At 42.4% G+C, this 26030-nt stretch overlaps 1 protein-coding gene across 2 annotated transcripts in view; it reads right to left on the reverse strand.

Annotated features, from left to right (window-relative positions):
* Positions 1–26030, reverse strand: part of RNF130 (ring finger protein 130) — a 253531-nt gene that overhangs the window by 123803 nt on the left and 103698 nt on the right. For both annotated transcript variants that reach the window (XR_013215887.1, XM_077266307.1), the window contains exon 3: positions 7672–7922. Coding sequence is in view for 1 of the 2 variants with exons in the window: in XM_077266307.1 (XP_077122422.1) it covers positions 7672–7922 (251 nt within the window). In the remaining variant the exon portion in view is untranslated. The remainder of the gene's footprint in view (positions 1–7671; positions 7923–26030) is intronic.

Consider the following 26030-nt stretch of genomic DNA (forward strand, 5'->3'; position numbering starts at 1 on the left):
CAGACTATGCTGATAGAAGTAGGCGAAGCAAGACCTCTGACTGGCACATTGGAGTGGGATATATAGGCAGTAGGACAATATTCAAAGTTAATCAAAGTAGGAAGAATAGGACATTTAGAAATAACACCAAGCATGTCTCCAGCAAAGAAAGTATAATTTATGCTTCTGTGCAGGGTCTTCTTCTGTACAGTACTCGGCCTGGTCGATTTTAACTATTGCTATATATATTTGTATAGCTGCCTGTTTTATTTATTTATTTTTTTACATCATTATTAGCTGATCTCTAGCAGAGCTCAACCCTCCTGCACTCCTCCACAACAGAGTTTGTAATTACTAGGCAGAGCGGAGCTGTGTTGGTTGCCTGCTGCTGACAAATCAATAAAGGAAAACTGCGAATGCCTCCCTAATGATTCATATTGCAGAGGATTATCTTCTGCCATATGTATCAACACAGCAGAAGATAATTCTCTTCCATAAGGGTACCGTCACACATTGAAATTTCCATCGCTACGACGTTACGATTCGTGACGTTCTAGCGATATCGTTACGATATCGCTGTGTCTGCGATCAGACACCACGCTGAGAATCGTACGTCGTAGCAGATCGTTTGGAACTTTCTTTCGTCGCTTGATCACCCGCTGACATCGCTGGATCGTTGTGTGTGACAGCGATCCAGCGATGTCTTCGCTTGTAACCAGGGTAAACATCGGGTAACTAAGCGCAGGGCCGCGCTTAGTAACCCGATGTTTACCCTGGTTACAAGCGTAAACGTAAAAAAACAAACCGTACATACTCACCCGTCGGTGTCCTTCAGGTCCCTTGCCGTCTGCTTCCTGCTCTGAGTGCCGGCCGGAAAGTGAGAGCAGAGCGCAGCGGTGCTGCGCTCTGCTCTCACTGTACGGCTGCACTCAGAGCAGGAAGCAGACGGCAAGGGACCTGAAGGACACCGACGGGTGAGTATGTACGGTTTGTTTTTTTACGTTTACGCTGGTAACCACGGTAAACATCGGGTTACTAAGCGCGGCCCTGCGCTTAGTTACCCGATGTTTACCCTGGTTACCGGGGACTTCGGCATCGCTCCAGCGCCGTGATTGCAACGTGTGGCCGCAGTCTACGACGCTGGAGCGATAATAATACGATCGCTGCGACGTCACGGATCGTGCCGTCGTAGCGATTAAAATGGTACTGTGTGACGGTACCCGCATCAATTTCATATCACTCATTTCTCTGCAGCAGGCAATAAACACCACTCATCTCTGTACTGCCTAGTTCTAACATGTTCCACTGAGGAGTAATGCAGGAGAATTGATCTCTGAGAGAAAGCAGCTAACAATTATGTAAAATCACACAGGCTGCTATAGTGATGTAGTTGGCAGAAGATAAAATCGGTCAGGAAGGGGACCGATTCAGGAGCAGAAAGTGGCAGAAGCATATCGTGAATGCTCCATTTAGATTAGCTTGATAGTAACTCAGAGTTACAGGAGCGAGGGGAGGGGGTCTGCAGCACTAAGGAGAAGCAAGTGCTGCTGGTAAATGAAGTTTTAGGAGATAAGGGACCACCCATTCTGCTATGTGAAGCTGGATGCAAAGGGGAAGATGGAGATTAACCACAAAAGGTACAAGAAAGAAACTGCATGTTGGGCTTGGCCTGAATATTAACAAAAAATATGAATTAGCTGTGCTTTGTAAAAAATAGAGATTGTGGTAAAAAGGAATAACCCATTTAAGCATTTGTGCATATCTAATTTTAATTTCAAAACTATTTAACAGAAAACAGTATTACAATTTTTTTTTAAATTAATAATAGAAATTAATAAAAAAAGATTAATTAATGTTTGAAAACAAAGGTATTTGATTTGATTTGAGTTTTGCTTATTTGCACAGCTATTCTGCTATTGATGCTGCCAAGAAGCAAACCTTGGCAAACGGAGAGGTTTCATTCCTGGAGGGGACAGCAATGAGACATGGATGCGTGTGCCCTTCTAGGAAAACAATGTTCACTTAATAAACTGCTGAATTGCTAAATGTTCTTAGCTCTTGCTTAAAAGGACATTATTCTGGATTTGTACCCATTGTAAAAATTATTTTAGAATGCTAAAAATAAGTGAGGATACAGCTGGTTATTATTACAGTGAAATTGCTGTAATCTGGTATCAAGTCTAGAACTGTCTGATAATCCAAATACTCACTAAAAGCAAATAGTGGAGCAGATACTGCAAAAACTAGACGTCATTATTTTATTTGTTTCCGAGTTCTCCAGAATGATTTCCATATGATCTATACACACGTGGACAAAATTGTTGGTACCCCTCCACTAAAGTAAGAAACACCCACAATGGTCACTGAAAAGAACTTGAAACTCACAGAATAAATATTGAACTTAAAATCAACTAATGGAAATGAGATCAGACATTGCTTTTGAATTGTGTCTCAACAGAACAAAAAAATAATGAAAATTATATGGACACAAATGATGGCACCCATAGAGAAGACCGAAACCTTTCTACCAAATAGGGTTTTCCCAGCAGAGAATCCTTTTAAGGTAAGGACAAAAAATTCAGACAGTTTGTTCTTTCAGACTCTTGGGACATAGATCCTATCATACAATACACCAAAGGATGATAGAGACTAATGAATATAGGGTTATTCCCGAGAAACAAAACAAGACACTGCTTTTTATCAACCGCTTCCCGCCCGCCCACTGTGGATAAATGTTGGTACTTACTGGGCTTTGTGCAGCGCCGATGATTTCATACGGTCAGCGGATTCTCAGTGCTCTGGACCCCCAGGGTCCTGCAAGCATTGCAATTGTGATGTAAAGCAATAGCGCAGACAGGTGACATCATTGGACCAGGTCCTATATGACGCGATCATGGCATTTAGAAGATAGCTCTATCTTTTACCTCTCCAGCGCCCCCCATGACGTGATCACAGGGAGCCGAGTGTTGTCAAAGCTTATAGACCTCCTGGTCTGCCAGGTATGGTGGCCTGTTAGGCTGGCAGTTTTCATGCATTGCAGTACATATGTATTGCAATGCATGAGACCAGTAACCAGTCATATAAAAGTTGAAGTCCCATGCAAGGGCTAAGTAAAAAAATAAATAAAAAAGCTCAAATGTCTTTAAAACTTAAAAAAAAGAAGTCATAAAAAGAAAAAATATTACATCAATAAATATGTATACTTATGTAAAAACATATTTGGTATCGCTGCATCTGGAATGACCTGATCTATAAAACTGTCACACTAGTTAATCCTTTCAATGACCACCATGAAAAATAATTAAAAAATGAGGCAAAAAAATGCTTTTTCATCATATCGACGGAAAAAAGTGGAATAAAACATGATAAAAAAAAACTAATGCAAATTAAAATGGTACCGCTGGAAAAAGTCATCTTGTCCCACAAAAAAAAACGAGCCACAATATCCATCAGAGAAGAAATGCATTTTATAGCTCTTAGGATAAAGTGATGCAAAAACATTTTTTTTCTAAAAATTAGATTTTTTTTTTGTGTAAAAGCATCAGAACATACAAAATTATATAATTGTGGCATTGCTGTAATCGTACTGACCAGGAGAATAAAGCAGGCCGGTTCTACCACATGCAAAACGGCATAAAAAAGTTACTAAAAAAACAAATCCTGAATTGCTGGTTTCTGTTCATTCTGCCTCCCGAAAATCAGAATAGAAAGTGATCAAAAGAGGTCATGTACCCAAAAATGGTACCAAAAAACCGTCAACTCGTCTCACAAAAAAAAACCCATCACATGACTCTGTGGGTCAAAATATGGAAAAATCACAGCTCTCAAAATATGGTGATGCAAAAACTGTTTTGTTTTTTTTGTATTAAAAGCATCTTTTAGTGTGTGACAGCAGCCAAACATACAACCTGATATAAATCTGTATCACTATAATCGCACCGACCTAAAGAATAAAGTCGCCTAATCACTTATACCACATGAGGAACGGCCGCAAAAATAAATAAAACCAATTCTTCATCTGTTGTTAATTTGTTCATTCTGCCTCCCAAAGATCGCAGTAAGGCTCGACTAACATTTATCCTGCACTCTGTGCTGAGCGCTTACACTGGAAGATTCCCTATAATGAGGCAGATGGCAGCACCGTGGATGCCATCTGGCCTATGATCCTGCAGTGCCAGTCTTTCTAGGTGTGCACAAAAACGTGGTCGGCCAAAATTTTGTGCACTTCTGAAAAGAAGGACACCGCTGAACAGATGCCAGACGGAGTCCAGAGTAACTCTGTTGCCTCATTATAGTGAATGGATCCCTCTGGGGTTTCATCTGAATCACGTCACTCAGAGATTTAGATGGAAACTCCAAAATAAATGCTCAGCGTAGAGCACCGGATAAATGTGATCCCAAACTTTATGTAAAATGTTTCCAATAAAAGCTTCAACTCAGCCACAAAAAAAGCAAGTCCCCACTCAGGGTTGTCATCTGTTAACGGAAAAATAGAGGTCTTACACGTTACTGGTAGTACTATGGAAAGCACCATAGCTCCTTGCCCCAAAAGAAATAAAACTAATTCTGGACTCCCAAATCCAAATGCCCCCCTCCCTTCTTAGCCTCAGTGTGCCTAAACCACATTCAGTGTCCACATGTTTGCTATTTGTGTAGTGATGAGAGCCCGGGTAATTTACAGGTGCATGTCTGCAGAAGCACGAGCTAGGAAAAATGTATGGGTCCTACAATTTACTTGGCCCTACAATATGTGGGCACTAGAATGGAAGATTTGCAATTTTTATTCAGCAACATCCACTGATGCTTTTTTCTGGGAAAACACACATGGACTCAAAATCGTTTTTGTGGTAAATGTAATAATTTTCTTCACCACCCAATGGTATAAAATTCTGTGACACACCTGTGGTGTCAATGTGATCACTGCACCCCTAGATGAATTCATTGAGAGGTGTAATTTGGAAAATGGGGTCACTTATGGGGAGTTCTGCTGTTCTGGCACCTCAGGGGCTCTCCCAGTGGGTCATGGTAACCACAAACCATACCAGCAAAATCTGCACTATAATATGGCGCTCCTTCCCTTCTGAGCTTTGGCACTGTGCCTCAAAAGTACCGTAGTTTCCGACCACTTATGGGGTACTGATGCAATCAAGAGAAATTGCGCAATACATTCTTCTGTTTTTTTCCCTCCTATTACCCCTTTTGAAAACTACAAACTTTGGGGCAAAGCAACATTTTAGTGGAAAAAAATGGTAATATTTCATTTATTCAGCCCAATGTTATATAAGTCTATGAATCGCCTAGTGGTTAAAAATACTCAGTACTCCCTTAGATGAATTTCTTGAGAGGTGTAGTTTCACAAACAGGGTCACTTGTGGGGATTTCTGTTGTTTTGGCATATTTTGGCTCTTCAAATGTGACATGGTGTCTGCAACCTATTCTAGTCAAAATAGTGCTCCTTCTCTTCTGAGCCCTGCCATGCACCCAAACAGTAGTTTTCCAGCCCGTATGGGATATCGTTGTACTCAGAAGAAATTGCACAACAAATTGTATGGTCCATGTTTTCTTGATACCCTTGTGAAAATAAAAAATGGGGGCTACAATAACATTTTTGTGGGAAAAATGTGTTTTTTAATGTTCATGGCTCAACATCATAAAATTGTGAAGCACCTGGGAGTTTAAGGTGCTCACCACACATCTAGATAAGTTCCCTGAGGGGTCTAGTTTCCAAAATGGTGTCACTTGTGCCTAAACAGTTGAAATCTTCCACATCAGGGGCTCTCCAAACACAACATGGCATCTGCTCTCGATTCCAGCCAATTTTGCATTCCAAAAATCAAATGGTGCGCCTTCCCTTCAGAGCCCTGCCGTGCACCTAATCAGTAGTTTTACACCATATATGGATTATCGAAATACTCAGGAGAAATTGCACAACAAATTTTATGGTGCATTTTCTCCTTTTACACTTGTGATAATGCAAAATTTGGGGCTAAAGTAACATTTTTGTGGGAAAATGTAAAAACACTTATTTTTTCCTTCCACATTTCTTTAGTTTCTGTGAAGCACCTGAAGGAATAATAAACTTCTTGGATGTGGTTTTCAGCAGTTTGAGGGGTGCAGTTTTTAGTATGGGGTCACTTTGGGGTATTTTCTGTCAAATAGGCCCCTCAAAGTTACTTCAAATGTGATGTGGCCCCTAAAAATAAAAATTGGGTTTTGTAAATGTTGGAAAAATGAGAAATTGCTGATCAACTTTTAACCCTTATAACTTCCTAACAAAAAAAAAAAAGTTTAAAAAATTGTGCTGAGGAAAATGTTATTTATTAACTATTTTGTATGACATAACTCTCTAGTTTAAGGGCATAAGAATTAAACGTTTGAAAATTGCGAAATTTTCACCGAATTTCCAATATTTTCAGAAATAAGCGCAAGTCATATATAACGAATGTAATCACTATCATGAAGTACAATATGTCACGAAAAAAAACATCTCAGAATTACTGGGATGAGTTGAAGTGTTCCAGGGTTATTACCCCAAAGGGACACTGGTCAGAATTGTAAAAATTGGCCTCGTTAGGAAGGTGAAAACAGGTTCTGGAGCAAAAGAGTTAAAAATCCTCTACGTTCTTGTGATGAAGGGATTTTTTGTTTCATGGACACCTCTGCAGTCTTTCAGCAATGGCCTGAGTCCTATGCAAAGAGCGCAGCGCTTACAAGCTCTCTCCAATAAAGCTTGCATTCAAGGTGTTCTATATAATAATATCCTCCATATTCACCAATGTATTTATGGGCAATTTCATTTTTCCATGCATATCAATTGTTTCATTGTGAGACAGCCTAGGGGGTTCTTAAATGGAATCTATCGGTGTTTTTTTTCACCTAATTTGAGAGCAGCATTATCTAAAGACAGAAACCCTTACTCCAGTTATGGGCTGGGCTACTTGCGGTACTTTTGGTAAAATCACAGATTTATCAGCAGGAGATTATAACTAGAGGACAAGTAAACTGCTGCCAAAGGATTTTCTATACTCACAAGCCTTGTATAAACCCACCCCCAGCACTGAGTGGCAACTTTCTGCCTATGCACAGCGTACACACAAAGCAGCCAATCAGTGCCGTGGGCGGGGTTATAGGGCTCAGTATTTAGAGAATTGCTAGATAAAATAGCGATTTCATAAAAATAACAAGAAGCAACTCAGTAAGGGATACATCGCTGGAATCAGAGTCTCTGCCCCTACATCATACTGCTCTCAGATGGGATAGCAAAAATCTGATGATGGATTCCCTTTAAAAACTTAACTTTTATTATTGCTAGCTTCAAGAAATAAACTGGGCACATAACATATAATGTAGGCACTATAGCAAAACTCTTATGGCTACACATCCACTCTACCTTAAAGGGCAGTCAGTCGGCCATATATATATAGCAGGAAGATCAAAAGGAAGTGCACAGACTGGCTGGCGGCTCTCCCGACCAGAGCATGATAGCTGCACAGAAATACATATAACGGTCACACTTGGGTTGGGAGAGCCGCCAGCCAGTCCGTGCACTGTATTCCGATCCCACTGATTTACACGGCCGTCTGACTCTGCCCTTAAAACATGATACTGATGTCACCCCAACAAGCAGAAAGACTGAAGTGGCTGAACGTCGCCATGGTTTTCAGTCCCCATTCACATCAGAATAAAGTTTACCTGGTTCCGATCTCGTGCACTTGTGTATCTGATCCTCTGTATGAAGTAAAATATCAACCAAGCCGAAGAAATGATCATCAAGACGATAAAGGAGATGGAGACGAAAACCAAAGACCCTCGGCTCAAGTTTTTGGCAGGGCTTCGAGAACCAACTGCTATTGCCATAAGCACGGAGATGTTCCTTTCCACATAAGTCAGGATTTCTCGACCAGTAGACTCTGAAATCATTATGGCCACGATATCTCCAGTTCCTAAAGTGTAAAAGAAAAAAAAGAAAAAGAGATACTTTAATTCAAAAAGTTCTATAAAATACAAATTTGTGACTTGTTAATATTCCTAATTGGTCACTAAAAAAAAAATCTGGTAGAGTAAAACAATGTGATCTTTACTTTAATAATTAAAACGTTCTTGCAGGATGGGAAACAACGGCGGAATCTATCACACCATAAAAAATTCTCAAAAAAAACAAAACATCATATATTTTTAGGATGGGTTCCCTGGAGGAAACTAGCAAAGCTCTGACAATAAATTAGCAAAACCCTGACATTTCCAAATGCTTAGTCAGACATGAAAAATATTTGAGTGAGAGTCCTCAGTGGTTGATACCTTTTAATGGCTAACTGAAAAGATGGTAACAAATTGCAAGCTTTAGAGACTACTCAGGTCTCTTCATCAGGCATAGACTAATACAAATTCTGAAGAGTCAGATATTTATGCACAAAAGGACACAGGAATAATGTAATAGATAAGACAAGTGACATGAAGCAGAACTATTATTATTTGAGAGGAAAAAAACTGTTGTGGCCATAAATATTGGAACAATTCATAGATAAGTAGTGTGAAAGTTTTTTGTCCTGTGATTGAGGTCTGGTCCATGATTCTAATGCCCCCACGAGGTCTAAGGAACACATTCCTTAGTTGATATAGAAATACATAAATCCATGCTCCACATTCATTCCTGCACTGAGTGTGTCAAAGGTGGTTAGAAGTTTATACCCCAAAATTTTTCTCTCTCTGAGATTTGAAGTTACCTTTTAATACCAGTAATTTCATGTCCATGGTGCTGTGATCAGGGAGACAAAAAATGTTTGTCCACAGGTAGATCTATTTTTTTTTCTTTTATAGTGTGGCGATGAGAATTCATTCTTGTTCTAAGCTTTTGCCCCATCTTACCTACATACATACATACAGACTCCCAGCTGAACATTTGGTACATATAATTAATTACACCACATTAGAAGTGATGCAGCTGAAAGTACCCGGGATCTTGTAGTCCTGATGTGAGTTAGGGATCTTTATCTTGTCTGTGGTCATTATAAATGGACAGGTTTCACAATTTTTCTGATTGCAAAGAAAGGTTCCTGTAGCTGTTGGAGAAGACAGGGAGCTTCTGACAATGATGCTTCTTCGATATGGGGGCTGCCTAAAACACAATAATGGGGTGTCTGGAAACATGGATTGTAATCGACCATCTTTTTGTAATAAAGGTTGTAATTTCCGTGCAGCTCCCCTTAGCACTTCCAGATTTGGATTGTAGGTGACTACTAGAGGCAACCGGTTCCTTTCTTGCTTAGTTTTGTAATGTAGAAGAGGATTCCTTTATATTGTTGTGGCTCTTGCAATCTTGCTTTCAATTGTTCTTGCATGGTAGCCCTAGTTAGTATTTCTGAGGCCACCAAGGTGTTTATCTCTGTCCACTGGGTTGGAAAATAATTGATTGTATCTCATGGCTAGGCTGTACACAATAGAGCGGTTTTTGGATGGAAATTGTCCCATTTAAGGTATGTAAAGGTACCTTCACACGAAGCGACGCTGCAGCGATAGCGACAACGATGCCGATCGCTGCAGCGTCGCTGTTTGATCGCTGGAGAGCTGTCACACAGACCGCTCTCCAGCGACCAACGATGCTGAGGTCACCGGGTAACCAGGGTAAACATCGGGTTACTAAGCGCAGGGCCACGCTTAGTAACCCGATGTTTACCCTGGTTACCAGCGTAAAAGTAAAAATAACAAACAGTACATGCTCACCTGCGCGTCCCCCGGCGTCCGCTTCCTGACACTGACTGAGCTCCGGCCCTAACAGCAGAGCGGTGACGTCACCGCTGTGCTTTCACTTTCACTTTAGGGCCGGCGCTCAGTAAGTGTCAGGAAGCAGACGCTGGGGGACGCGCAGGTGAGTATGTACTGTTTGGTTTTTTTACTTTTACGCTGGTAACCAGGGTAAACATCGGGTTACTAAGCGCGGCCCTGCGCTTGGTAACCCGATGTTTACCCTGGTTACCAGTGTAAAACATCGCTGGTATCGTTGCTTTTGCTTTCAAACACAACGATACACGGCGATCGGACGACCAAATAAAGTTCTGGACTTTATTCAGCGACCAGCGACATCACAGCAGGATCCTGATCGCTGCTGCGTGTCAAACTAAACGATATCGCTATCCAGGACGCTGCAACGTCACGGATCGCTAGCGATATCGTTACAAAGTCGTTTCGTGTGAAGGTACCTTAAGGACGGTTAATCGACTTCTAGTACAGGGACGTCTCTATTTCATTGCTCTGTAGCTTAATGATGGTTTCCAAAAAGTTAATTTCAGTACAGGGGTAGTTGAGTTTTAAGTTGATGATGGGATGACATTGATTGAGGTGTTCATGGAACGTCTTTAGCTGTTGCTCAGACTCCATCCAGATGATTAAAGTATCATCAATGTAATAGAAGTAGGCCAGAGGCCTGATGGGACATTAGGACAATAAGTCACTTTCAAGCTTGGCCATGAAAAGATTTGCATACTGTGGAGCCACTTCACTTCTCATTGCTGTACCAGTCTCCTGTAGATATATGTTGTTAGCAAGTTCAAAGTGGTTGTGGGTGAGAATTCATTTTGTAAGTTTCACCACAAAATCATCATCAATTCCTGAATTTGTATTAGAGTACAAAGATTCCACATCCATGGTGGCCAAGATGGTTCCTCCTTCTGGTAGAAGACCTATTGCTGCTAGTTGCTAGTTTATTCAATAGGTCAGTTGTGTCCTGAATGAAGCTGGATGTATCCTTCACCAGGGGTTTAAGAACACCATCTACACATCCAGAAACTTGCTTAGTAAGGGTGCCCACACATAAAATAACTGGTCTTCTGGATTTTCGGAAGTATATAGAATGTCTCTATTCTAAAGGTACCGTCACACTAAGCGACGCTACAGCGATATAGACAACGATGCCGATCGCTGCAGCGTCGCTGTTTCGTCGTTGTGTGGTCGCTGGAGAGCTGTCACACAGACGGCTCTCCAGCGACCAACGATGCCGAAGTCCCCGGGTAACCAGGGTAAACATCGGGTTACTAAGCGCAGGGCCGCGCTTAGTAACCCGATGTTTACCCTGGTTACCAGTGTAAATGTAAAAAAACCCAAACACTACATACTTACATTCCGGTGTCTGTCGCGTCCCCCGGCGTCCGCTTTCCTGCACTGTGTAAGTCACCGCTGTGCTCTGCTTTACGGCCGGCCGGCGCTGACACAGTGCAGGGAAGCGGACGCCGGGGGACGCGACAGACATCAGAAGGTGAGTATGTAGTGTTTGGGTTTTTTTACATTTACAATGGTAACCAGGGTAAATATCGGGTTACTAAGCGCGGCCCTGCGCTTAGTAACCCGATGTTTACCCTGGTTACCAGTGAAGACATCACACCGATCCAGCGATGTCAGCGGGTGATCCAGCGACGAAATAAGGTGCTGGCCTTCTAGCTCCGACCAGCGATATCACAGCAGGATCCTGATCGCTGCTGCGTGTCAAACACAACGATATCGCTATCCAGGACGCTGCAACGTCACGGATCGCTATCGTTGTTAAGTTGTTCAGTGTGAAGGTACCTTTAGACTCTCTGGTATCAGGTCATCGGCTCTTATAGATTTGTCTGGAAGACCAGACACCAACTTGTTTAGTTCCTTGTAATCCTGCATAGGGTCAGACTCCAATTTTTTGTAGTAGCGTGTCCATCAGTTGTCTTGTTTGCTTTCTTCATGTAGTATGACACATTCATCATGACCATTACACCACCATTGTCAGCAGGTTTAAGGATTATTTCTTTGTTGGTTTTCAAAGATTGAATAGCCTCTCTTTCCTGGGTACTAATGTTGGATGCTCGTCTCCTGTTTGTATCTATGATGGTGGATTTTACCAAATGTCTGATGGAGTCTATACATTTATCCAAATTAGGGTTGTGTCCAGGTGGAAGTGTCCAGTCTGACCTCTTCTTGGTTGTCAAAATCCCTCTTCCTTCATTTTGGGTGGAATCTGAAGATTTAAAATCCACCCAGACTGAAGGAAGAAGGATTTTGATAACCAAGAAGAGGTCAGACTGGACACCTCGACCTAGACAATAAGGAGCACATTCCTTAGTTGATATAAAAAGACATAAATCAACTAAGTAATGTGCTCCTCAGACCTTTTGGGGGGTATCACAATCATGGACCAGAGGTTAGTCACAGGACAATAAAACTTTCACACTCCTTATCTATGAACTGTTCCAATATTTACGGCCACTAGTGTTTTCTCCCCATCCCACATCTATAGTTCGGCTTCAGGTCCGTTTCCTTATCTGTTGCATTATTCCTATGTCCTCTTGTGCATAAATATGTGACTATTCAGATTTTATTTTATTGTATGCCTGATGAAGAAACCTGAATAGTCTCGAAAGCTTGCAATTTATTACCATCTTTTCAGTTAGCCATTAAAAAGTCTCAACCACTGAGAACTCTCAAATTTTAGTATTTTTCTATCTACTGGCAAACAGCGACGCTGCAGCGATCAGCATCGTTGTCGCTATCGCTGCAGCGTCGCTTCGTGTGAAGGTACCTTAACACGGCACAACGATTTATATTTTTCCTGTAGTCAGACATGGTATTTCTACATTCAATGCAGGATCCATTGGGAAATTAGGCTGGGAGAACATGAGATTAATGGAGATTTTATTTCCTGCTACAAAATTAGAAATCTAGCTACAAGCTGAACCCACGCCGGCTTATACCATTTAGTGACAGGCTTAGAATGAATAATGAAACCACAATTCTCACAAGAAAACAGTAATGACAGTAGAGAGGCTCTCATATTCACATTGACGTCGAATATTCAGGGTGCTACTGTATAACCCGGGAAAACACATTTACTTGAGGGATTGTAGAACATTTCCTTCTAAATGTAAAGAGAATCTTTCACCAAAATTTCCATGTTGAATTGGACACGCTATGTAATTGTGGCTGCTAAGGGGAATACATATATTTTTTTTTAAATTTAATCTCTCTGTTTCGGAGATATTAGCAATCAAAGTATTGGAATGTGATGAGTTAACTTTAGATAAGTCCAAATCGGTGTTACTAGATACTTTTCACTGGGGGCGTGTACTTCTGCCTCCTGTACAACACTGGCCAATCAAAAACAGGCAGCAACATAGAAGTGAAGAAGGACATATAATAATGTGATCATGATCACATCACCAGAGCCACAGGTCTTGCCAGTTGGAGTGTGCTGTCTAATTAAATAAAATATATTTACACAGCACTTTTTTAATTACTTTGCTTCACTTGGTTTTTCTTAAAAGTTGTCAACTGCAAGTCTGAATGTATGTGCACCGTATAAATCATTTGGGTGTGTGGTAGCGCCCATATGAAATCACCAGGAAGACCACTGAAAACCATCCAGAGACCTTCATCTACTAAGGGTATTTAATCGGAGAATCTTTGCAGCAGAATTTCTGTGCCAAGTGTGAATTTACAGAAGGAGATTTGTTGTGATACTGTATCTTAAAGGGAACCTGTCACGTGAAAAAAAATACTATTAACATGCAGATATTGGGCTACTCAGTAGGTTAATAGCGTTTTGAATCTGCCTGGCAACTACACTTAGAGCTGGCGCGGCTTCAGTCACCGCTCTGTGTATAGAGAATGGTGGCTGCAACTGGGCCCCAGCACTGATTGACAGCTAACCCTAATGCCGAGCTGCTGGCAGTCAGTACTGGGGGTGCGGTTAGAGGTGCCGCTCTCTAGATACAAAAGATACTCTCTAGATTAACCCCATATCTGCATTAATAGAGTTTTTCACATGACAGGTTGACACTTGGTTAGCACTCGAGCATGCTCAGATAACACCTTAGCACATTCACTCATCACTAATTATAACCTTACATTTTTTAATTGCGGTCTTTGTGGTCCCACAATATAATTTGTTTAGTCACAGACAGGAACGAATCCCAGCACAGCAGGAAACAAATATTTTCCCATTTGCCTCTGCTGGGATCTGTTTTCTTTAAATGGCGAGAGTCCAAATAGGATTATGCAGACCAGTCTATAGATAGATCTTTGTCCCCGCACACAATTTACCGCTACATAATTATCTAATATGACTTTCAGCACATAATTAAGGGAGCACGGTTATAGGGCCAGAGACTAAAACGAAAACTTCAACTCCACAAATTAATCCTTTAACATGACCCATGTAAAATATGCAGAGAGCCACATTCCAAGAACCACTTCTGAATCGTAGGGAATCGAGTGGCACATTTCTGTATAATACGGCGTGCACCGAATGAGCAGCGGCCAATTAATGCGATTTAAGAATGGACCCATAATTGTGTGATTTGCGTGCAAGGTGCCATGCTGGCCTCCGGTTCATCAACAGTCTTGTTAAAGCTTTTCCTGCTAATATACGCTTGTGTCCAAGATCTAGGCCCTGTGCAATGATGAACAAGGGGCTGTTACCATGAGACATGAGGTCTTGTCATTAGTTTCATAATATTCTGCAAAAACGTATCATAACTCAGCTGTACAACCTGGCTCTGTAATAATTAGGACTGCTCACGTCTTCCAGCCTTGTGCTTGTAAAGCTAAATTAGGCAAAAGGACACTGGGCAGATTTAGGCTATGTTCACACGCAGTGTTTTTTTATATGCAAATTTGTTGAGTTTCTTTTTTCACCCACATTAAGGTGTACACCTTGGTGGAAATTTCAGATCAACTTTTAGACCTATTTATTATGTGTTTTTTTTTAAGCACAAAATGATTGTTCAAACTAAGCCCAGGAGTTTGGTGCACCCTTGGCGTGACCGAACAATTCGGTGCACCTTCCCACTTACTTGTTTCCACCCATCGCCACCCTCTTCTTCCTTGATTGACAGTTCCGGATATGCAGATTCAGAAGTGGATGGAGATGAAAACAACTAGGTGGGAAGGTGCACTATGCGCCTGTGCTTGGTTTGAACAGTCATTTCGTGTGAGACAAGTACTAAAATTGGGGTGAAAAATGTTCCGCAAAGCAAGTCAACTATGAATAGATCGCATCCCAAAGTGAAATCAATCTAAGCCAGTGATGCACATTGGATTGGCCACCATGCAAGACTGGAACATATCAGGAAGAAAGAGGAAAACAATCTGCTGCAATCGGACAAAAATACATAAATTCTGTAGCTCCATCTGGAAATCGTCAAGGATGATTAATCATCTTTTTTTCTGATATCAGCCAGTAGCTTGCCAGCGCCAATTCCCATGAATTCTTCCACCTTCTCACTTGACAGAATCTAAAAGTTCAAAGATCTTGATATTTGCTTTTAAAAAACAAGCCGTAATCATGTACCCTTTACCGACTTGGTTTAATGGGTTTAAGGAAGGGATGGCATATCTGGCAAGACATTTTTCTAATTTCCTTGTGCCCTATTTCTATAGGAAATGCAACGAAGACCAAGGAGTGGAGGACGGGGTTAGTACAAGAAAGGGGTCATACTGTTAGCTGTCTTATGGGGTCACCTTTACTATGTCTGGCATAAAACAATAATTTTGTAGAAAAGGCTTTGTGTTCAGAGACCTCAATTAGCATTGCGGTTATCATTAGATGAGCGGCTATTTTCCAGTGTAACCGGAGAGCCCAGAGAAACGCTAAGCATTCTGAATTCCTCATTATGTGCCATTACTCCTCATCGTTACTGGAACTAGGTATAATCTGGTGCCAGAGAACAGAGGACGTCCACGAAATGAGTCTGTGGGCAGCCAGTAACATGACATTTCCAGAGAACTCAACCTCTTATTGATCACTTTGGGGAAGGAGACAAAAGGTTATGAAGAAGAAGCCATATTACTTCATATAGTGGTTTCATGGCATGGGTGACTGAGGCTCCAAGGAAAGAACAGTAAAATCCACTTCATGCTGTTATTTATGTCATAGTAAGTTCTACTGCAACACAAAGGGATTATTGGGGGACTACAGGAAGATGAGCAGAAAACAAACCATCAATAATTCTCCAACCCTACCAATATTAGGAAAAATTAGAGGAAAACGCACTCATCGTCCTTGTCACGGAATCCCACCGGATATGTCAGGGATCCCACCAATCTGTCATGGTTCACGGGGAAAATACCTCTATCATCCCCACCACTCACATCAATTTGTCACGAACCGGGGTTGTTTGGTTGCCCCTGGTTCCTTCTGAAGGGGATTTATCTATATCCCACTTCCCAGTTCCGGTTTGGAACTTGCATCTCTCTTGCGCCCCCTTACCCTCAAGGTCAGTCAGGGTACTGCACCTAGGGTAATTAGTCGCCAGAAAGACTGCCTGCTATGTACTGGCTATTGGGCACGCTGCAGCGAGGGCGATATAACTACTCCCACTCAGGCGGGAACAATAATTATCAACGCCGCTGATTGCTGCAATGACTCCCAATTGCACAGGACAAATTCGCTGCTCCGATTTTCCAAGTATTAACGGGTGCAGAGCCAACCCAAATCAGTAGCGTAATTCACCTCAGACGACGCAACAGTTCGTTATAGAGCATGGAGAGACAAGCTAGTAATTTTATATTTTACTCCAAAAAAAGTAGGCAGTGTTTACGAAGTATAAAAAGATATTATAAAGAAGACAAGTAGCATGTGTACAATACAATTACAGATAAAATGGGATTAAAGTTGAAAAAACACTTACATAGCGTTCAGATCATTTCATCTCCTGGTTGCCCATGTGCTCAGGAGACACATCAAGATGCATATCACATCTGTATAGCAGCTGGACCAAGGACAAGAAGACTCACACAAAACTCAGCACGGTTAAGATAAGCCTTCTTGTCGTAACATCACTGAGTGGGCTGAGTTAGGAAATGCACTCATCTTTTCTACTCTCTACGTTTTTGCTTCACAGGCAAACAAAGACATTCCTGGGGGAGGGGGGGAAACGAGTGGCTTCAATTCCACTGGACTGCAGCAGAGAAAAGAAGGGGGGTCGGAATGTTCTTGACAGTCCTTTAAAACATTTCTTTATTGGAAAATTAAAACACAGGGTTTGCAGGAGTGAAAGGAATGGTTTCATGACAACAGACGTTCCTCATCAACTGGTATTACACAAGGACCTGTTGAAGCACCAGTTGGTGAGGAACGTCTGTCGTCGTGCAACCATTCCAATCACTCCTGCAAACCCTGTATTTTAATTTTCCAATGAAGAAGAAACGTTTTAAAGGACGATGAGTGCGTTTTTTCCGCAACTTTTTCCTGCTATGCTGTTCATGCTATTTTATACACATGCAAGGTCTATTCCCTGCTTATCCCAAATGGAGTATATCTGTGGATGGTGCCAGCACGCCGCTTTGCTGCACCAGCCAATATTAGTTTACATCGTGAAAACTTTACAACTATTGGTCCACTCCAGGGCCCCAATTCTTCATTAATAGGATTAGACAATATATACCCATGTGCGGTCATCTCGACCGGTTTGTCAAAATGCAAGAATGATTGATAGGGGAAAAACATGGGTAAGAAGAATAGAAGAAAGACACTGGCACATTTACTTAGGTTTCCCTTCTCTTTATGTTTGGGGTTTCATGGTGACATCTCTATGGATGCTGATGGTGGGGCAAAAGAAATCTGCATCAGTACTGGTCTAAAATAAATTGTAAAAGAAGCACTGGTGCAAATTTTGAAGTTTACGAGAGTCTAAAGACGCACCTTACAGTTCGTCTGAATCACTGATACAGCTGTCTAGTCTAAAGACTTGCAGACACATTAGGAGTGGACAATCCCTTTAATCTGTCTTTTTAGCACCAAAAGTTACAAATCCTTTAAAAAAAATTCACGAAAAATTGAAATCCTTACTTCAGGGTCAAAATGGAGTGAAATGTGCGATATTTCATAAAACTGCTAACTACCTGCCTGTTCTACCCGGTGCCAGCACAGTATGGTCAGTGACCACTCCTGCGGGTGATTCAACCACTCCATGACAACAGAGCAGCTCTTCCTCTTCTGGGCTTCTCTGTTGATTGGACGAGACGGGGCAGTTAGGCAGCAGGGAGCCGGCTGTCAATCAGCATGACCTCGACAGTGACGCCACGTCAACTGCGGAGAGGGGAAGAGAAGCAGCTGCTGTGTCGACGTGACATCAGCGGAAGAAGCAGAATCGCCGGCAGGAGCGGTCTGTGACAGCTGTGTCGGCAGAGATAGCTGCAGTACTAAACAGGCAGGTAGTTAGCTACCGGCCGGTTAGTTCTTAGGTCCTTAGTAAAATTAAAAAAAAATTATATAGTCCTGGATAATCTCTTTTAGCGAAACAACCCAGCCGCCCTCTTCTGCCATTGCGGTTCGTTAAATGAATGTATGAGGTTTGTTTTTAACTAGCTCAACAGAACAAAAAGGTTAAGAAATTCAATGGCTAAGAAAATTCAGGACATTAAAGTCAAAGTAATTTCCTGGTGTATAGAAAACAAAATGTCCGATCAGCCGATCTTCCCAATCAGTCTAGAGACCAAACCATAAAGATAAGAAGATAGGCGTACCGGTGGGGGAGCGGACTGCGCTGGGCCATCAGGTCTCATAGGATACATCTGCAGACAGAGGCTCTGAACCTCCAGCTACTATAAATGAGGGGGCATTCAATAAAAGTGGCTGATTTATCACTTGTATTATCAGATGTGAAGCGCAGGGACATTTCGCTGATGACATTTTGAAGGGACGGCTGTCATGTTGTAAGCAGGCGGCAGGAACATGAAGCTGTCATGTTATTTAAGGAAGGTCCGAGACGTATTTTATCATACAAATACCCTTCATACTCCCAATTTCCCAAATGTAATGGACAAATGCACTTAGACGGCTGCAGCCGAGACATTACCTATTTATCCCTTTTATACCACGCAACCCTTCCTTTGTCTTAAAAATCTACAGAAAGAAAAACATATTAAATAAGACACGTGCCCTATGCTAAGAGTTTAAAGACGTTTTACCAAGATTGTAAGCGATCCCCATAATTAGTTTAGAGCACAGGTGGGCAATTAATTTTCCCGAGGGGCCACATGAGGGACAGTGACTCTTGTGGAGGGCCAAACCAATGCACTGAAATGAATTCTGTTCAATATTATTATTAATTATTATAATTATTTTATATATTAATCTTTATTGTATCACTCAATACTGAGAAGAATTAGGCATGCTGACACTCCCCTTATTTATTGTATGAGCCCAAACACTACCCTCATATACATTATGAGCCCCCACACAGCCCCCTTATTTACAATATCAGCCCCTACATAGCCTCCCCATATACAGTGTGAGCCCCCACCCATAGCCCCTCATACAGTGTTAGCCCCACACAGCCCCCAATTATACAGTATAAGTCCACACACATAGCACCTTATATACAGTATGAAAGCTCACATAGTCCCTATATGCAGTATGAGTCCTCACATAACCTCAATATATACAGTATACAGTATGAGCCCACACATAGCCCCTTATACACAGTATGAGATTCCACACACACCCCCTTATATACAGTATAGGCCCCAACATAGTCCCCCTATTTACAGTATGAGACTCCACATATCCCACCTACATACAGTATGAGCCCTCACATAGCCCCCTATATACAGAGTCCACACATAGCCCCTATGTACACTATGAGCCACACAAAGCCCCCTATATACAGTATGAGGCCCCTCACACAACCCCTATACACAGTATAAGCCCAAACACAGCTCTCCTATATACAGTGCTGTATGCAGTGACATCATCAGTCCGCTGTCTCAGTCGCACGTGCCGATTGGTGGAATCCACTATTATATTTCCCACTTGGCGACATAGAACGCCACCAGAGCTGGAGTTTCACTACGTGCTGACCACCGGATCTCCAAAGCGCCTTAGTGCGCTACTAACCCCAGGTCTATATACTGCGTTTAGTGTTGGTGATAACTTAAAAATATCAGAGGGACTCCCCTACTGGCCATACGAGTTACCCTTACATTCCAGATAAATTGAACTGTTCTGAGGAAGGTCCACCTGGGACCGAAAACGTTCACCAAACTGGTTCTATGTCTGGACACAAAATAAACTGTATTTTCTCTTTCTTCATAAATTGTTGAGTGCCAAGTTATTTTGGATATTTCCCGCTACCAGCATTCTAAGGATGCAGATAGCGGTGACATCAGGATGTTGGGTTGGTGTGGGGTGCGGCCATATGATGCAGCCTGCGGTCCAGTGTTTTCAGCTCTTAGGCTATCTTGATCCGTGGGCCGGACTTGAACAGCCAGAGGCTCAGATGTGGCCCAAAGGACACGCTTTGCCCAGGTCTGGTTTAGAGGTTAACTTATCACTGGAGACAGGCAACCCTGGCAGCAGATCGGTAGGTGTATGTGTGATTTCTTAGGTTATAGCTAAAAGTGGGCATCCATGTGGAGAGTCTACATTGATGATAGGTAGGCCTTCATTCAACACAGCACAAGATCAGGGTGAATTCAGACATGGAGGAATCATTGAAAATGTGTGCATGAAAGATCAGCAGAGGCTACACTACAGGTCTAATCTCAGCCACATAATGTGGGAAAAGCAAATCCGTGGCAGATTGTAATAATACTAAACCAAAAAAGTATATCAGCGCCACACAACATACGGTATATCAGCACCACACAACATGCGGTATATCAGCACCATACAACATCCGGTATATCAGCACCACACAACATCCGGTATATCAGCACCACACAACATCCGGTATATCAGCACCACACAACATACGGTATATCAGCACCACACAACATCCGGTATATCAGCACCACACAACATCCGGTATATCAGCACCACACAACATACGGTATATCAGCACCACACAACATACGGTATATCAGCACCATACAACATCCGGTATATCAGCACCACACAACATCCGGTATATCAGCACCACACAACATACGGTATATCAGCACCACACAACATACGGTATATCAGCACCACACAACATCCGGTATATCAGCACCACACAACATACGGTATATCAGCACCACACAACATACGGTATATCAGCACCATACAACATACGGTATATCAGCACCACACAACATACGGTATATCAGCCCCATACAACATGCGGTATATCAGCACCGCACAACATGCGGTATATCTGGATCGCCCTCGGGTAGGGCTAGGGGTACTCGGTACCGGGTCCTTCGGTTCTCAAGGGGGATGTCACGGTGGCTGACCCGGTCCGTGGCCCTAGGGACGTCTGTATTAAAAGGGAAAGGTCTTTAAAGGGATAATGTTCCTGACGCCACCTGTGGTATTCGGTCAGGCTGACCGACACTGCTTTAAGGGGTCCGCTGGGGTGATGTTATGGCAGCTAGATGGTATACCTTCCCACAGGTTAAGTATGTTACCAGGGCTTCCCAAGTGTAGATGGTGGATGGTGAGAGGCGCAGTGAAGAACGAGGACACAAGGTTGCAGTCTCTTTACCGTTTTACTGAAGGCTTCAACATCCACAGTCCAGAGCACCAGATCACAGGGCAGGCAGAGTCCGGCCGGTTTGGAGGCAAATCCAGAGACCCCTTATCCAGGTGGAAATCAGTAGCCTTCCTCTAGCGCCTGGGTGTTGTAGTACCTTATTGCTGAGCCTCTCTAAGGTCCTCACAACTGTTGTAGATGTTCTAGATGTTATGCCTCTTTCTCTGTCTCCCGGATGGATAGGACAACCCGTATGACACAGGGACTCTAGTACGCCCCGGCCTCTCGTGGGTACCACCTTGCCTCCTGGGTATGGGGCGGATCAGTAACTTGAAATTAGCTGTCCTGCCGGTCTCTGGGGCAAGGCATAAAGGACTGTTGCTCCCTCGGTGTTCCGTCTACCGGATCCTGTGCCTCAGAAGGAGGCAGCCTGTGCCGAACTCCTTCTGGTTTCCGCTCCTTTTGCTATGACTTCTTTCTCACTGTCTACAATACAGTTCTCTGTTCGTGTCCTTTCTTAGGAACTGCCGCACGTGGGGCAGGCGCAGCTCCGTGACCTTTCGTCTAGGCCTCTAACAGGATCCCACCCCTGTCAGGGACCAACTACCTGAGACGAAGCTCAGCCAGCAACTGCCTAACTTCCTCTCCAGGCCACCAGTTTTAACTAAGTGTGAAGAGTGCTCTAATAAATAGGAGCATAGCTCCCCCTGGTGGATTGGAGTATGAAATGTGTTGTATGTTTGTGGTACCTGGTAAAGAGATCTCCTTTATTATCTCCAAACTTAACATCACTCCCCCCTAGAGGAGAACGATATTACTGCAACGACCAGGACCCTGGGGCGCTGCATATCAGCACCACACAACATGCGGTATATCAACACCACACAACATGCGGTATATCAACACCACACAACATACGGTAAATCAGCACCACACAACATGCGGTATATCAACACCACACAACATACGGTATATCAGTACCACACAACATACGGTATATTTCTATCAATCATTTCCTAGCCATCTGAGCTGTACGAGACATCAGATATGTTTGGGTGGTCTGCTGTGAGTAATTCAAAGTCAAGCATAAAAGAAGAGAAATCGGCACTCACCAATTCATTACAACATGTAAGTCCTTTATGCCATACTTGGGGACATGGTGAGCAGGGGAGACCGCAGTGCTCCCTGTCTCCCCTGCACACCATGTCCCCAAGTATGGAAAAAATAACTCACATGTTGTAATGGATCGGTGAGTGCCGATGTCTCTTCTTTTATGCTTGATGATAAATAATGCAGTTGCACATTTGTCACAGATTCTATCACTTTGCATGTAGCAGGGTGATATCTGACACAAACGCCACACATTCACATATTTCCAATAATTTAATACGGACAACGGCATTTGCTTTTTATTTTCTTATATTTTCGTAAACGGCCTGTAAGTTGGAGGTGCCCTGATTAAGACACTGACCTCTGATGTTTCCTAGAAACAACAACCACCATCATTGCTCTACATGCTGACGGGATGAAGTGCAGAACCACAAATCAATGCCGAATCTGCAGAGCTGCTGTTCTTAGGAATCACAAAACCATTTGCTAACATTAGACAAATGTCCAAGTGTAATGTCAAATCCAGAATTTACGAGAGGCGCCAAAGTGAAGATCGGACTGATGACGCCTCATGATTTATGGTATTTTTCTGCTCTTCAATGACAGTGAAGGTGCTGTGCTAAGGATCGGCAGTCATCCCATTATCAAAGGCAGGCTAAAACGCAAACGTTTGTATATACAAAACAAAGGATCCACCATTCACAACATGCAATATCACAGCTCACCTTCCTCCTCTTCCTGCACAAATCGCAGTGCATGCCAAGAAAACACTCCTATAAAAGTCAATGAAAATGTTCAGACTACTGCTGTTAAATGGGGTGTCCACCTCTGGGGACAATGTTTTTCTTGGGGCTAAAAATCATTTTTGCAGTTGGGTTCCATTATGAATTGTGCACCGTTTTTGCTTTTACAGGCATTGATGTCCTTGCACATGCAACTTTGCTGTGGTCAGTAGTCATAACTCAGCTGAGAGGAGCTCAGAAAAAGAATGACCATAGTCAGCTCACTGACTGATGCTCAGTTAAGTCATTGTCCAGCCAGCTATGGACAGTGCAACACAAGAGGCTACAGAAGGCAAACGGCAAAACTTTATTGAAGCCAAATTGCAAAAATGGAGTCAGTAGATCCATGGTCGGTCTGGGCATTGAGGTTCGTTCACTAACAGAAAGGTATGGTCGGACCTTGGGGAATTTGTATGACACTCTAAGAAAACTCTTAAAGGGAATCTGTCACCAGGCTTTTACTATATAATCTTAGAGTACCATGATGTAGTGGCAAAGACACAGATTCCAGTGATGTGTCACTTTCAGAGCTGCTTGCTGCCATTTTCATAAAATCACTTTTCTCTGCTGCAGATCTAGCAGTTCTCTGAATGCTGAGCCCTGTATAACCACACAACTGATTGGCAGCTTTCTGCCCATGCATAGTGTGCACGGAAAGCCGCCAATCAGTGGAGTAGTTACATAGAGCAGGAGGACTACATGGCACAAGACAACTACTCCTCTAGTGATAATCTCCTGCTGATAAAACACAGACTTTATTGGCACTGCAACAAGCAAACAAGTAAATGACATCACTGGAATCAGGGTCTCTGCCCTTACATTATGATGCTCTCAGATTACATAGCAAAAACCTGGTGACATATTCCCTTTAAAATATATTTCATACATTGACAACCACTGAATACCTTGTGGTGCCTCCAAAAAAGGAAAATATAACCAGCTTGGATACTTCATCAGCACCTTTTCTGAAATTAAAACTACCTTGAATTTGCAATCCCACAAAGCAGAAATTTAGTTTACTGGGCCTTGGTTGTCCTGATGACTAACATGAATATCCATTTTGAACACCTTTTTTTCTTAAATAGGTGAAAAATTCTGCTCAGATCAATTTCCAAGGGACTTACGGCACACAGAGTTATAGATGGAACTCAATAATGAGGATATTGCCAGCTCCCTCTAGTGGTGACTGAGCGGATAATATTTCATTGTTTCACTCTAAGCTTATGCAGGGGCTGCGTATAAGAAAAACAGCGCTTTTGCCCTGTAGAAGTATATTAGGAAATAAATTAGCAAAAAAAGGACCTGGTGTTAAAGGGTAGATTACACAGACGCACGTATAAGTTTGTGTACCTCAGGTCAAAATTGCTGTTATTGTGAACAGTTAAGCAAGCTGAATATGAAATTATCTCTAAATGGGCTAAAGTTAAAGAGGACACATTCCCTTTGTATTTTAAGCAAAAAATATATAAATTCGAATTTTTGAAATTTTTAAAATTACAGAAAGGAAAATAGGTAGATGCAAAAAAACAGCAGCTATGGGTTCTTCTAAGCAGCTGCCTTGCACTCTTAAAAGGAAAATGGTGGAGGCCCACAATGCAGGAGAAGGCTATAAGAAGATAGCAAACCGTGGAGATCAAGATAAAGTCTGGAAAACCAAGCAAAATTACTGTGAGAGCTGCTCGTACGTTTTCTAGAGAGCCAAATCAGAACCCCTGCCTGACTGAAATAAACCTCCAAAAAGATTTAGTAGACTCTGGAGCTGTGGTACATTGTTCTACTGTTCAGAGACAACCGCACAAATATGGCCCACATGAAAAATTCATCAGAAAAAAACCTCTCCTGCATCCTCATCATAAAATTCAGCGTCAGAAGCATGTAAGAGAACACCTAAACAAGCTGATTTTGGAAACAACTTGAGGAAGGAACCTTAGCACCGCAAAAGAAAAGGAGACTGTAAGTCTTGCTGCAGTGATAGTTTATTTTAATCCAGCAAGGAGTCAAAAACAGGTATGGTCCAATGTTTCGACCAGAAGCAGTCTTTGTCAAGGACATCTGTTGCAGGTGCAGGTAGGCAGAGATCTAGTAGAGAAATAACGTAAATCGTAAGAGCTCTTCCATGACAAGGACCTGTGAGGAGCAGGAGCCAGGAATAAGGAAATGTGGCAAGTCTACTACTGCTCTACTTGGTTTCTGTCTACCTGGATTCGCAACCGATGTCCTTGACAAAGACTGCTTCTGGTCGAAACGTTGGACCATATTTGTGTTTCACTCCTTGCCAGATCAAATTAGACTATCACTGCAGCAAGACCTACAGTCTATTTTTCTTTTGTGGTGCGGAAATTCCTTCCTCAACAAGTCTGGACTTCGAGTCCTTTCCTAAAGCACACAATTTTTTAATAGGACACTCTGCCAGCCTTTCTCCTTCTAATTTTTATTTTGGAAACAAGTCCTGTGGACCAATGAGGTTAAAAAAGAACACTCTGGCTACAATGATCAAAGATATGTGTGAAGAAACAAGGGCCCAGAATTTCAGGAAAAGAACATCTCACCAACCATTAGGCATGGGAGTGGATCAATCATGCTTTGGGGTTGTGTTGCAGACAATGGCACAAGGAATATTTCACACTGAAGTTGAAAAGAGGATGGCTTCTACAAATGAATAATGATCCTAAACACAAGCCAAAATCCACAATATACTACTTAAAAAGGCGAAAGCTGAAGGTTTTACATTGGCCCTCACAGT

The sequence above is a fragment of the Ranitomeya variabilis genome, chromosome 5, assembly GCF_051348905.1.
Source record: "Ranitomeya variabilis isolate aRanVar5 chromosome 5, aRanVar5.hap1, whole genome shotgun sequence".
Classification (NCBI taxonomy): domain Eukaryota; kingdom Metazoa; phylum Chordata; class Amphibia; order Anura; family Dendrobatidae; genus Ranitomeya; species Ranitomeya variabilis.